Source organism: Trachypithecus francoisi, unplaced genomic scaffold (genome assembly GCF_009764315.1).
Source record: "Trachypithecus francoisi isolate TF-2019V2 unplaced genomic scaffold, Tfra_2.0 Lachesis_group5, whole genome shotgun sequence".
Lineage (NCBI taxonomy): Eukaryota > Metazoa > Chordata > Mammalia > Primates > Cercopithecidae > Trachypithecus > Trachypithecus francoisi.
The window spans coordinates 38,492,113-38,504,867 of record NW_022681470.1 but is presented as its reverse complement, the minus strand read 5'-3'; the positions used below and the strand labels follow the sequence as shown (position 1 = coordinate 38,504,867).

At 46.6% G+C, this 12,755-nt stretch overlaps 1 protein-coding gene across 1 annotated transcript in view; it reads right to left on the bottom strand.

Moving 5' to 3' along the window:
- Positions 1-12,755, bottom strand: part of CACNA1E (calcium voltage-gated channel subunit alpha1 E) — a 97,761-nt gene that overhangs the window by 58,763 nt on the left and 26,243 nt on the right. The window contains exons 16-18 of the mRNA XM_033196736.1: positions 12,273-12,402; positions 11,489-11,548; positions 10,662-10,768 (exon numbers count right to left, since the gene is read on the bottom strand). Coding sequence (XP_033052627.1) covers positions 10,662-10,768; positions 11,489-11,548; positions 12,273-12,402 — 297 coding nt within the window. The remainder of the gene's footprint in view (positions 1-10,661; positions 10,769-11,488; positions 11,549-12,272; positions 12,403-12,755) is intronic.

The following is a 12,755-nucleotide window of genomic DNA, read 5'->3' as shown; positions in this document are numbered from 1 at the left end:
AAGAAGTGCTCATAATTCAGGTTTTGGTTCTTAGTTGCAGATTGTGATGAAGGTTACTTTTTTTCTTTCCTTTCTTATTTTTTGCCAATGTATGGCAAACCTATGTTCCACTACTGTATGTCACAAGGAAAGACTTCTAATGGTCATTTTACTCAACAAATGATCCCATATTCAAAATTAAATTCATTTTCACTATAAATGCCAAATGAATGATGACTTGGGAATTAGACCCAAGGCCTTATAAACCTTAAATCCTTAATGTGATAACCTCCAAATGTTGAGAGGACAGAAATATCTCCCCCAGCATCTTCTCACATATAAGACAGGGCATATGGTAGGTCAGCCAAACACACCTTTGTTCATTCATATAGCAAGCATCTGTGCAGTCCTTAATATATATCAGGCACTGTTCTGCATACTGGATACACAGTTGTGACCAAATGAGGTTGCCAACCTTTTGAAACTTACCTAGTCTAGTAGGGAAGACAGACCTCAAGTAAACAAGCACATAAATAAAAGTATAACTGCAAGCTGCCACAGGAAAAATGAAATCAATTAAAAAGTTTACCAAAATAACTACATAGGTTTCCCTTTCCCCAGGCTACATTTGTCTTAAGGAAGAACTACGGGATAATCTTTCATATCTCTAAGATGTAGGAATAGGGTAAGAGATCGATATATAGGTAGGTGGTCTAGGATCACACACCCCAAGCTTCTGCCTTCTGCTTAACTCAAGTCCTCATCCCGGAGACCTTTCTATCCTGCAGCATCTGAAAAGGTTCTCAGAGGTCACGCTCACAGACATGCATCTTCTGCGGGAGGCCCCAATATTTTCTGCTCTTCCCACATACCTGGATAAAGGATATAATTTGCTCTCTTGAATTAATTTCCCCCCCAGAATCCTAGTAAAACGTCATGGTATAATTCATTATATTACCACATATATCATATATTGCATGGCATAATGCAAACTCACCATTGTCCCTCGTTTTGGAAAACAGGGTTCCTTAATGGTACACTCTGATCTTAACAGCTGAGTGTGGCTGCCGAACCACTGGGTGGGGCTATTTGTCCCATCCTAACTCCCACAGGTCTGAGCCAGGGATAGCAATCACACACAGGCCAAAAGTTAAATAAAAAAAAAAAAAATTAGTCGTTGCTCTACGCATCTTTCATCAGGTCTCTTACTGCAGAGGAGCCATTGAAAAGCTATAAACTGGAATAGCTGCAGAAAACTATGCTTTCATCCTCAGTTTTGTTAACAGGGGCAAGATTTAACTGATTTAAAAATTGCCATTTGAAATGAAAAGAGTACTGAATAACAAAGCCCTGGAGTCAAGAAAAGCCTCAACAATTTAGTCCCCATTAGTTAAAATATAATTTACACAGGGACTAGGCCAAAGTACTGCTCCCAAATCCACGCATACAAGAGTGATTTAAGCCATTATCAAAGTCAACAAGATCGCAAGGAAGACATTTCACTAAACTAAAAGGATAAGCTCTTCAAGTACCTTAATTAAGGCACATTGTTTTGGAAATATTTCACGTGCATTTTACAAATCATTTAAATGTCATAGTTCGGTAGTACTTTGCTAGTCTCTGCTACTAAATTATCATCAGATGTTTTTACACTGCCTAATTAACTAAATTTCTATCAGGTTCAAAAATTGACTCTAATGTTAAAATCTAAGGACAATTCCACACACTAGGATGCACTGGTCTCACTTTAATTGGGACTCAGTTGGGCCACCCATTTTACTATTTATTTTCTATTTATTTGGTAGGTTCCTGGCTGCTCTCCAGGAGAAAAAAATGACACATTTTTTTTCTTGTTTCATCAGGAAAAGATGAGACTTTTCCAGCTCAATTGTCAAGTTGGCCTCCAGATCTTTCATGTGTAATCACTCATCATTCAATGTAATCTTGCTCTTCACCTCCCAGGTCCCCTCTTCTCAAAGGACATGCTCTCAAGTTGATTTCTGCCAGGAACTGACTCTCCTCCCATGAGGGCAGAGCAGGGACATCAGGTTCTGAAGAACCCTTATGTCCTTTAAGTGCCATGGCCTTCTGCCCACCCCCATGAGCTCAGCAGGGAATAGCTCAGGGATCTGAAGGAATCTCTTGCCTCAGGCAATGGCCAGGCTTGCAGCAGTGAAAGGTAGATGGAGCGGTCATGCTGTGAGGAGCCTCGAGTGTCTCACTAATGTGTCTGGACTATTATTTGGTAGGAAATAATAACTATCATTATACAATTACTAAGTGCTTGGCACTACAGCAGACATTAAATACATTTTACCTTATTTAATGCTCATAGGACCAAAATATTATTTTTGAATCCCCATTTACAGATGAAGAAGCAGAGGTTCAAAGTTAAGGCAGTTAATAATAGTGCTGGGATTCAGACCTAAATGTACCTGACTCTGAAACCTATGCTCTTATTTGTGATGTTAGAGTGCCTTTCAAATGGGAACCACTGGAGGGTTTTAACCAAAGAAGGAAACAGTAAAAGGACCAGTACTTCCTGATCTCAAATAGTGAGCTCTCACACTCCCTGTAATCAGTTTAGGGTCTATGAGAGTTCGTAGGAAAAAAAAGTTGCAGATGAAACATCAAGATGGACAAGTTCAGGGATGCCCTTCTCCATCTACCCATAGGTCTTGTCTGTCACCAGGTAGAGACAGAAGGATCTGTAGGTTGAGGAGAGATCTATACTAAGCCACTGCTCTTAGCTTACAGGGGTTAATTGCTTGGAGCTAACGAGAACATGATGTGTAGAAGGGCGCTTAACATAATGGAGACAACACTGAACTTCAAATCAGAACACCAAGGTTGTTCAAGAACTGGCTTTGCTACTTACTAGTCAAATGAGTTAGACTAGTCAAACCTCAGGCAATCCACTTCTCAGTTGTAAAACAGGACTGTTCAGTGATAAATAAAATAAACAGTGTGAAAACACTTTAAAAATTCTAAAGACCTGTGGGGAAGTTTCCCCTTTTGCTAAAGACCTGTGGGGAAGTTTCCCCTTTTGCACTGGCAGTGCCTGTCTCTCTAGGACCTGCAGATAAGGATATGTTCATCTGCTTCTGTGAAAATTTTAAATTTACCACTTTGACCTTGTCACTGCTTAGCAGCTGCCATTTGGGGTTTATTTTACCTCGTGGTCTGTGCCTCAGCATCTCTTGGGGTCACCCTCGAACCCTCAATCCGTTGTTACTGTGCCATCTTTCTTTGTCGTGTGACCAGAGCACTAGCTCTGTGCTAAGTGTTTGGTGCATAATCCTTTCCCTCTTGCACATGGACGTCAACAAGCTCATACACACTCCTGAGAGCCTTTTGTAAGCTTCCTCCTTTGCCATACACAGCACCATACTCCAACTGGTGGTGTTTTTGTCCAAACACTGAGAAGCAAAAGGAGACAGCAGAGCATCTAACTGTCTCCTAGCAGTTTTATTATTCAATCTGGTGAACAGTGGACTTAGTTGTCTCTTTTCTTTGTCCTTTTATTCTCAACATACCCAAAGACACCTCATCTGCTGATCTTTCTAAGAAGGTCTTGGAGCTGGTAGAAGTCTACCCAATACACTTGTCCCACTGAAGACTAATTTGAAATGCTAGGCTGTGCCCCTGTGCATGTGGATTAGGCAGGTGGCTGGCATGATCTGTGTTGATGGTCCCCAAGTCCATTACGAAGTCTTCTGACCCAAGTAACTCTAAAATCTACCTTTTTTTTTTTTTTGAGACAGAGTCTTGCTCTGTCGCCCAGGCTGGAGTGCAGTGGTGCGATCTTGGCTCACTGCAAGCTCCGCCTCCCAGGTTCACGCCATTCTCCTGCCTCAGCCTCCTGAGTAGCTGGAACTACAGGCGCCCGCTACCACCACGCCCGGCTAATTTTTTGTACTTTTATTAGAGTCGGGGTTTCACCGTGTTAGCCAGGATGGTCTCGATCTCCTGACCTCGTGATACGCCCGCCTCAGCCTTTCAAAGTGCTGGGATTATAGGCGTGAGCCACCGCGCCCGGCCTAAAATCTACTTTTAAATCTGGAGGGCACTATGAGGAGTTTCCACTAATTCAGCAGTACTGGGCTCTTCCCATGGTTGTGAAGGCTCACAGGGTGCTTTTTGTATGTGGGTCTGGTTGGTGTTGGTTACCATGTGGATGGGGCAGTGTTCCCTAATTGGATCATTTCATTTTGCTTGGGTCTGTGGCCACAGGCTAAGATCCCATTTACAACGAACCGTCTCCCAATTTCATGCTGTTGATTAAAATAATAATAATAATACTGTGGTGTTCACAGCCATTGCCTCCGTAAGATAAAGGTCTCAAAGTGAATATTCTACAGGCGGTTCCTCGGCAGCACCAATGTCACATGCAACAGACAACACATTTTCCAGCGTTCACTAAAAACTATGCATGCTGAGACTTAATGCCAAGAGTAGGTAGACTGAGGACTTATCTCCTTTCAGACACTCACTCCCTCCATGTGGCTGCCACTCTGTCCCTCCTTCCTCCCTCCCAAACTCCATTTTCAAAGCAGCTATGATATAGCAGTAGGCAGCTCAAAAGTCCATGGGCATTGACCATCTTTAGTGTCCTTGACTGGGCATAAAAATCAGATGTAGTCATTCTTGAGGTGACTTTTAAACTGGAGTCTCAGGGAACAATATCCTCCTATCTGCTTACGGTTGGAAATTTCCAATTCTTTTTCAGCTGGCCTCCTAAATCCACAGTTAATGGGCTACTTGACGGCTAAATTTAATTTTAATCCTTCGTTCTCTTCCACAGAACAGGGGAACTGGATGGCCTGTCTGGCTCAGTGGTAAATGGGTCTTCTCTGCATGAAGCAGTACTTCGTCCACTTTTTTTGCCTCCAAGATTAATGTGCAGTCACTGCTTCCTTTGGCAGACTCCCCTTTCAGTTTAAAAAGAGGGAAGTTCTGTCAAGAAAGAAGTCCCATAGGCAACGCTGGAGGTTTGAGGGGACTGCCTGAGACACAGGCAGGTAGTGAAGAATAGGAGAAACAACCAACCAGGTTTAGGGTGAAATGTTTGTCTGTTGTTTCCATGCTGTGCTGAGCATGAGTATGTATGAGCATTTTGGTGCTGAATAGCCACCTCTTTCTTACATGTGCACATTCTCACCTTCTAACACACAAAATCCCACAAGCAAATCCAGAACCAGAGGACCATATTATTGAACTCCCAGCCTTAAACAATCCTCGCATCTCAGCCTCCCGACTTGCTGGGGTTACAGGCGTGAGCCACCACTCCCAGCTCCCAGAGGAACATATTCTCTGGCTCCTTAGATTCCTTCCAAATCTAAAATCGTCCATGCCTGTGTATATAACTCTGCTGCCACAGCTAGTGCTGAATGCATTCAATGGACCTTATCCATCTCAGCGACTAGGGCAGAGTGTCAAGTGTCAGGAAAGTGACATACTTTAATGAAAAGAATGTAATAAAAGCTAATGTGGGAACTCCAGTTCCTTCTGGCATCAAGAAGGCAGATTGACTCATGTTTTTCATTTCTGGCTAAGGACTGAATAATGAAAGGCCAAGTGCGGCTGTGAGCCAAATCTCCTGAGTGCCAGGGAGTCCTGACCTCACCCCATGCCCTGCTACAACGGCAAATGGCAACAGGAAGTTTTGGCGTCAGCCACCGGAGAGCCTGTATAACTGACTGATGCACAGGCCATTGTGAATTCTGAGGTGGGGGAGGAGATGGGAGCAGAATTGCTAGTTATTTTTCTATTAAACCATCTGTGCTGCTGCTGAACAATTATAAGCCGTGAGTTGACTACTTAGAATCCAATCCAGGAGAGCTCACCTGCTCATCTGAATCGAGCTAGTCAAGTAACATGTTGTAGAGCAGTGGAAATGGAGAGGGTGAGGGTCCTGGGTTGGAGTGCAGGTGTCACACACAGAAAGACACACACGCACAGGTGTTCTGGTCCTCTTCTGCATTCCTCCAGAGATGCTGTCCCTGCCCACCTGTTTGCCCAAGTCACTTCACTAAACATGAAAGACATGAAACATGAGGGTTCTGTGAGGTTCAGGAATGTAATCTGTGTAGTGGTTGCGTGACCTCCCTACAAGGCAGCTGACTTTAGTTGGGGAGCAGGGTCCCCCAAACCAAGGGAATGTGCCTCATGTGCAGATCCCCGGAAATGCCAAGGCTGTAACCATCTTTGCCTTCCCTCCAGGAGGCCGGGAAGCAGCAGAGATGGCAACAGGGTGTGTGGAAACTGGGCAAAGTGGTTTCTGGTCCTTTCACATAAAATCACACAAAAGAATCCCTCTTCTTTGGAAAGAAAAAGATAAAAGAGGAAGGTTTCATAGATCCAGCCACTCACCAGACTTTTCTTGAAACCTCAAAGTACAGAAGGCACAGCTCCGGACATTTATAGTCAGCAAACACTCTGTCTCCATGTGGCCCAGAAAGCAGGCGTTGTGAGGACAGTGGAATAATGAAGTCCTGAACCCAACCTTTGCCGAAACTCTGCCCACCTCCCTGCAGGGACGCTGAGCTTAAGGAAGGAGACCTGAGTGTTCTTATAAATGCCTTATAATGTAAAAGTGAATTGGAAAGAACAGAGAAGTTGCAATGTGGGTATCTTTCCATTTATTTTTTTTATCCACTGCTCTGCCCACACTTAAAATAAATCCAAGAAGAAAAATAAATAAATGAAAAAATCCCCTTCCCTTCCTCCTCAAAAGTCAATAAAGTTCCCCAGTGGAATTTTCCAGGTTTACATTATAAACATTCCCTTAACTTGATGTATGCAGCTGTGGAGAACAGTCTTCTCTTCAGCCACTGCATAAACAACATATATGCTTGTAGAAAACATACATGGTGGCAGGCACACGCCTCGGCAGGAGGGCTCAGGGGACACTGCAGCTTTCTTTGAGAATTCAGCTAGAGGTCATTCCCCTCGCTTGGTGAGGGGCTTTGCTCCTGGGGGTTGGACCAGGGTCTGAGAAGGCTCTGGCTGGGTGGTGGAAGGAATGCCATGTCAGCCCTGGTTTCTGAGGAGCCACAGAAAGATGCTACCATGGCAACCACCATCAGTAGCTCAAGTCAATTAAGCAATAGGCTTCACAGAAACCTCCTCAGTAAGTCATGGTTCAATTTTAAGAAAGAGAGAAAAAGAGACTGGGACAGGAATAAGGTTATTTGAATGGTGGACATTATGGGGCAAATATATGGGATATGATAACGAAAGTTGTAAACACACGTTTACACGTTTACTTGACAAGCCTGCAGACAACCCTACATTTGGCTTTCTGCTGGCCTGAGCCCCTGACCATGAGGGACATAGTCTCAGTGACTTGTTTCACTCTCTGTACCAGGCCAGGTCCTCTCTCTGCTGGCAGGCAGGACTCTGGCTAACTCCACCAAAGTGATGGGAGAGCTGAATTCTCTGGTGCCATTAATGAGGAAAGGAACAGGACAGAGTTTGAAAGCATGGGTGCATGAGCAAAAGAAAGCATTACCTGGACCTCGCTCGGCAAATATGACGAAGGCCAGAGGAGGGGGAGTGGAAGCCTGCTCCATGAGCAGAGAAAGGGGAGAGGGAATGGGTATGGCAAGCTTGGAAAGTTGAAGGCAAAAGAGAAAATGGATGGAGAAAGGTGAGCAAGTACCATCTATGTTTCGGAGAAAACGAAGGGAGAGTTCAAGAAGTGACATGACTAAAAGCAAATGATGGATCATAACTCTCAATCCATCACATAAGTATGGACCCCAGAACCAGGGAGTTCCTGGAGGCCCCTGCACTGTACCTGGTCTGAGGAACAACAGAGAGGCTTCGGCTCCGGGGCTGTTAAGGCTTCCCCTGCCACCAGCACCAAAGCCACCACTGCCATGTTTCAAAGGGCACAAAGAAAGAACAAGACAAATGACAGCTCTACTGCACATCACTGCTCTGGGTCTGAGGAGAGATGTCTGGACTGTGGACAATAGGCAGGCATGCAGGAGCTTCCTCTAAAACACACCTCCTCCCACACTGGCACCAAAACGCCATCCTGGTTACCAGGCACACAGGCATAGGCAAGGGGGTGTATATGTATAAAACAGCTAGGTCTTGGGCCAGCCTGCACACATCTATCTGTATACATTGCGCATCAATACATATTTGCTCCTATATTTGGATTTCATGATGTGATAGGAGAATGGAAGGATGAGGAGGGGGAATTAACATGTATTGATTGTTCACACTACATCAGGCCCTGTCCTAAGCACTTTATACACATTATTTTATCTGCATTTCAGAGATGAGAACTGAGGTTAGGAGGGTTAATATTTTGCTGTGTGGCTCAAGGACACAAAGCTGGAAAGTAGACGGGCTGGGATTCAAACAAGGGCCCATCTGGTTCCACAGCCCAACCTTTACTGCCACTCTGTCCTGTTACGCCAATGGGTTCTGTTCTTTCTAAAGATGGGGTGGGTTCTTTCCTATATGCTTCTATCTCCTTGTTCTTTATACTTCAAAGAGAGACACATGATTTTTAGAGATCAAAATGAGAATGATACAGTGGATAATCTATGCAAATGAATTAGCAAAATGAAAAGGGAACTTGACCTTTTAAAAATCTAAGGATAATATTTATCTCTAACAAAAAATGTGGGTCTCCTTAGGGCAAAAGCAGACTTTAATCCGTCTTTCCAAGAAGACGGAAGAGGAGCTGGAAGTCCCTCTGATGGAGCCAGAGCTGCCTTTCCTTTCACTGCACCACGAGAATCCAGACAGGGCCCAGATGCTTGAGAAAATACCCCATGCTTCTGTAAAATTTCCTCAAGAACAGTCCAGCCACATGTGACAGAAAGCTTTCTTTTTGTGGGGGGCAAAAGTGACTGCACAATGGAATTAACATGTGCACAAGGAGACAAGGGACACTGGAGTTACCTTGATCACCAGCCCATTTCAGGGTCACAAACTATGCCCAACGTGGTTTTCTTTTGTAGGGTCTCTCATGACTGAGGGAGCACAGTTCACTTCCAGGTTCTGGGAGATCCTACACTTCTAGCACAGCTGGGAGTGTACCTTGTACCTCTCCTTAAGACAGATAGCCCTCCACTATCCCCACCCCACCAGGCCACTTGAGAAATATCTTGTAATTCTCATCCCACCTATTTTTCTGCCGGAAAGGATAAGAGACAGAAGCTGACAGTACTTGAGGAGAAGCTTGAGGAGAAGCACTGTCAGCTTCCCTTTCTTTTTTTTTTTGAGACGGAGTCTCGCTCTGTCGCCCAGGCTGGAGTGCAGTGGCGTGATCTCGGCTCACTGCAAGCTCCACCTCCCTGGTTCACGCCATTCTCCTGCCTCAGCCTCCCAAGTAACTGGGACCACAGGTGCCCACCACCATGCCCGGCTATTTTTTTGTGTTTTTAGTAGAGATGGGGTTTCACTGTGTTAGCCAGGATGGTCTCGATCTCCTGACCTTGTGATCCGCCTGCCTCAGCCTCCCAAAGTGCTGGGATTACAGGTGTGAGCCACCATGCCCGGCCCAGCTTCCCTGTCTTTCTAAACATTTAGAAGGGCAAACCCTTCCAATAGTGATCTCTTTCTAAACACTTGGAAGGGCAAACCCTTGGAGGGAAAACCACTCAGAAGAGTAAATGTATGAAGACATTGTGTTCCTTTCGCAGCTGCCATCAATGACTCAATGACAGCAGCTCCTGAAAGTTCTCCTGCCTCGCCACACGGTGTAGCTAGCCTTGCTGAGGCTAAAGATGAGGCTTCCACTTGTACTCAGAGAGACTTGAGGGATAGCTCTGAGAATTCTGTTGTGCATCCTGGAAGAGGCTGAAGCTGCTCAGGGTGAACAAGGTACAGACAGAACCCCGAGGCTGTCATTCATCCTTCTGGGGCACTCTACACACCGGGTTAAGGAAAAGACCCTGAAAGCATCCCATTTCCTAGTTACACCCACGAGGGCTAGAAGAGCCCTTTCCTTGGCTAGATTCCACAGGAAATGTCAGAATGTGATTGAAAACTGTCTAGAGTTGGATCCATGTGTGGGGGAAAAAAAAGCCCACAAATATAATGAACATGATTTAGTTGCCTGAATGGTTTAAGGCTGTTTTCCTAAGTACATTATCAAGGAAAATTTGGAAAGCCTTTCCTTTCGGAGATTAAACATATTATTAGGTGTGTGCAAAAGCATGGTTCTTGCATCTCTGGAAGAGCTCTCATTTACACCTGCTATGAACAGAAAACCTCACCATGCCTAGGATTCCGTGATCCTCAACTTTGCACTACCCTCTGCATCTTTCTTTCAAGCTGCTTCCTTGATTGACACACTCAAGAAAGAAAGGGTCCATAAGCTGTTCCTGGGTCTATTGCTAAATGCATGGAAGCACTGTCCACACTGTGAGTGCCTGCCCATGCTTACTCGTTTCCAGGAAAGGAATTCCCAGGGCCTCTGACTTCTCCCTCCTGACGCTCCCTACTCCTGCTTCCCCCATTCTGCCAGTCAGGTCACATGAGCTGGAGCTGCAAGGTGCTCAGGAGCTCTGCTGAGGGTGACTGGGGAGCAGATTTCCCAGAGGGGCATTCTTTGGCATCACCCTGAATGTTGCATTTCTGGAAAGGGCTTCAAATCAACTGGAGTCTCCAGGAAGAGGGAAGGAAGGGAATCAAATAACAAAAGAGTCACTTACGCCAGAGCAAAGGCCACCAATGCACCAACGACCACCACAAAGTCCAGGATGTTCCACAGGTCTCGGAAGTAGGACCCGTCCTGCAGGATCAAGCCTTGGTCTATCATCTGCAGAAGAAGATGAACAGCCACAATGAGCCCAGAAGGTGTGGGCAACACTTGACTTGAGCTCTGTTCATCATGGCAATGCCTCCACTGCCACCATCTCCACAACCAACCCTATGCTAGGACCTGGAGAATGAGAGCGTAGGTCCAGCAGGCTTTCTCCACATGACTGAGTCCTGAGGCCCCCATCTCATAGTCACCCAGGGTTCACTAGACTCCTTGGTTTTCACAGAACCCTGCCACATTCCTCCTTTCATTTATGGCTCAGAGCACTGGGCATTGCCACATATGCACAGATGGGTAAAATCCTGGATGGATGAGGCTGGGAACAAGACAGACTATGGGGTGTTATGGTGGCTGGGACTAGATGAAGCCCAGGAAGACTCATCTCTACCTAGCCCTTTGCCTTGGCATACACCCAGGCTCAGCCAGGACAAGCACTGGGGAGGAGAGTGCTGGCCCCAAGCCTGTCTGCACACCTGTTGCCTGCCTCCTACTTGGGCCATGTCCACAGGCCTGCACCAGTACAAACATATCCATGCAGCCATGTCTTGCTGAGACAGATTTCTTCAGGATTCTGAGGCCAGAGAAGGGGTGGCAGAAGCTCTACTGAGGGCTGCCATTGGCTGGTAGGTGGTAACACTGAGGAAGGGCTCTAGCCTAAGGAGCAGACAGGTGACCCATCTAAACCCAAGAGCCCAGGTTTTCTCTAGAAGTTTTTACCTTTATAACCATCTCAAAGGTGAACACGCCCGTGAACACATAGTCAAAATACCTCAGGACCTGAAAGACATATGGCAGAAGGAAATGACCATGTGTGGCCAACAGGCTACTACATGCACTCCCACCTGCCAGGACACATGCACTCGTGCCTGTGCACCCCGGCCCTCACCCACTGCACCCTCAGAACAAAGGCTTGGAATTAGAGCCATTAGCTGGACTGAGAGAGAAATGCCAGAAGGAGGGGCCATGGGCCCTGCTGGACCCGTGTGACCCAGTGGCCACTCCTTGGCTGTTGCCTCTCGTTGGCCAGAACTTAACTTTTTGGGTCTGAATTGTCCATATTCAGAATTGTCCAACTGTCCCTCAGTTCTGGCTTGGGACCTGAAATCCTTGTCAGCTCCTGTCCTCCTCGTGTCCCTCATGTCTCATGACATATACCCGTGGGACCCCCAGGAGAGGCCTTGGCCCCCTGTGGTGAAGCTGCAGCTGCCAGCTTCACACACACCATCCATGACCCTACATTAGACCCACATCCAAGCCCATGGGTGGCTGCAGAGCCTCGCAGAGCCCTGGCCGGTTTGAGGCAGAGCCTTGCAGTGTGTTGGGCTTGGAAGGGGCTTGTCTGGGAATGGTTCATACTGAGCCCTGAGGAACAGGAGTGGGCAATTTCCAATCCTTGCTCATTCCCCAGAAACCTTGCTACCATCTCGGTTCACCTCCAGTGCTGGGATGGGGTGAGCACCAGAGTACTACGGAGGCTGACACATGGTCCCTGTGCACCCACTTTGTTGCGCTCTGAGTTGGTCAGGACAGGGTCCTCTGCTGCCAGGGCGATGCTGCTGGCTGCAATCACCAGGAGGATGCACATCTCAAAGTAGCGCAGGTTCACGATGTAGTGGCAGGCCCTCCGGATCCTGCGGGCAGTGGAGCACGGCTGAGCTGGCCCACTCCCCACTACACCCATGCCCTTACTCCTCACTCCCACATACACATATCGGCCCCTGCCAGACAGCCAGGCCCTTGCCAAAGGAAGCCGCCAGGGAGAGCAATTTAATTTCTCAGCCACCACCCTTGATTTAAAGCCCCAGTGGAAGAAGGTAATTAGATTGGTTAGAGGCTGCACCACGCAAGCCAAGATACATTATCTGCAGACACGTCTGAGCCATGGGGAGCAGCCAGCATCAGCCTACCAACTCAGGGCGGCTGCACAGCACCCTCTGCTGTATCTTGATGTCTACTCTCCCACTCTAAGGAAACTGGGACATCC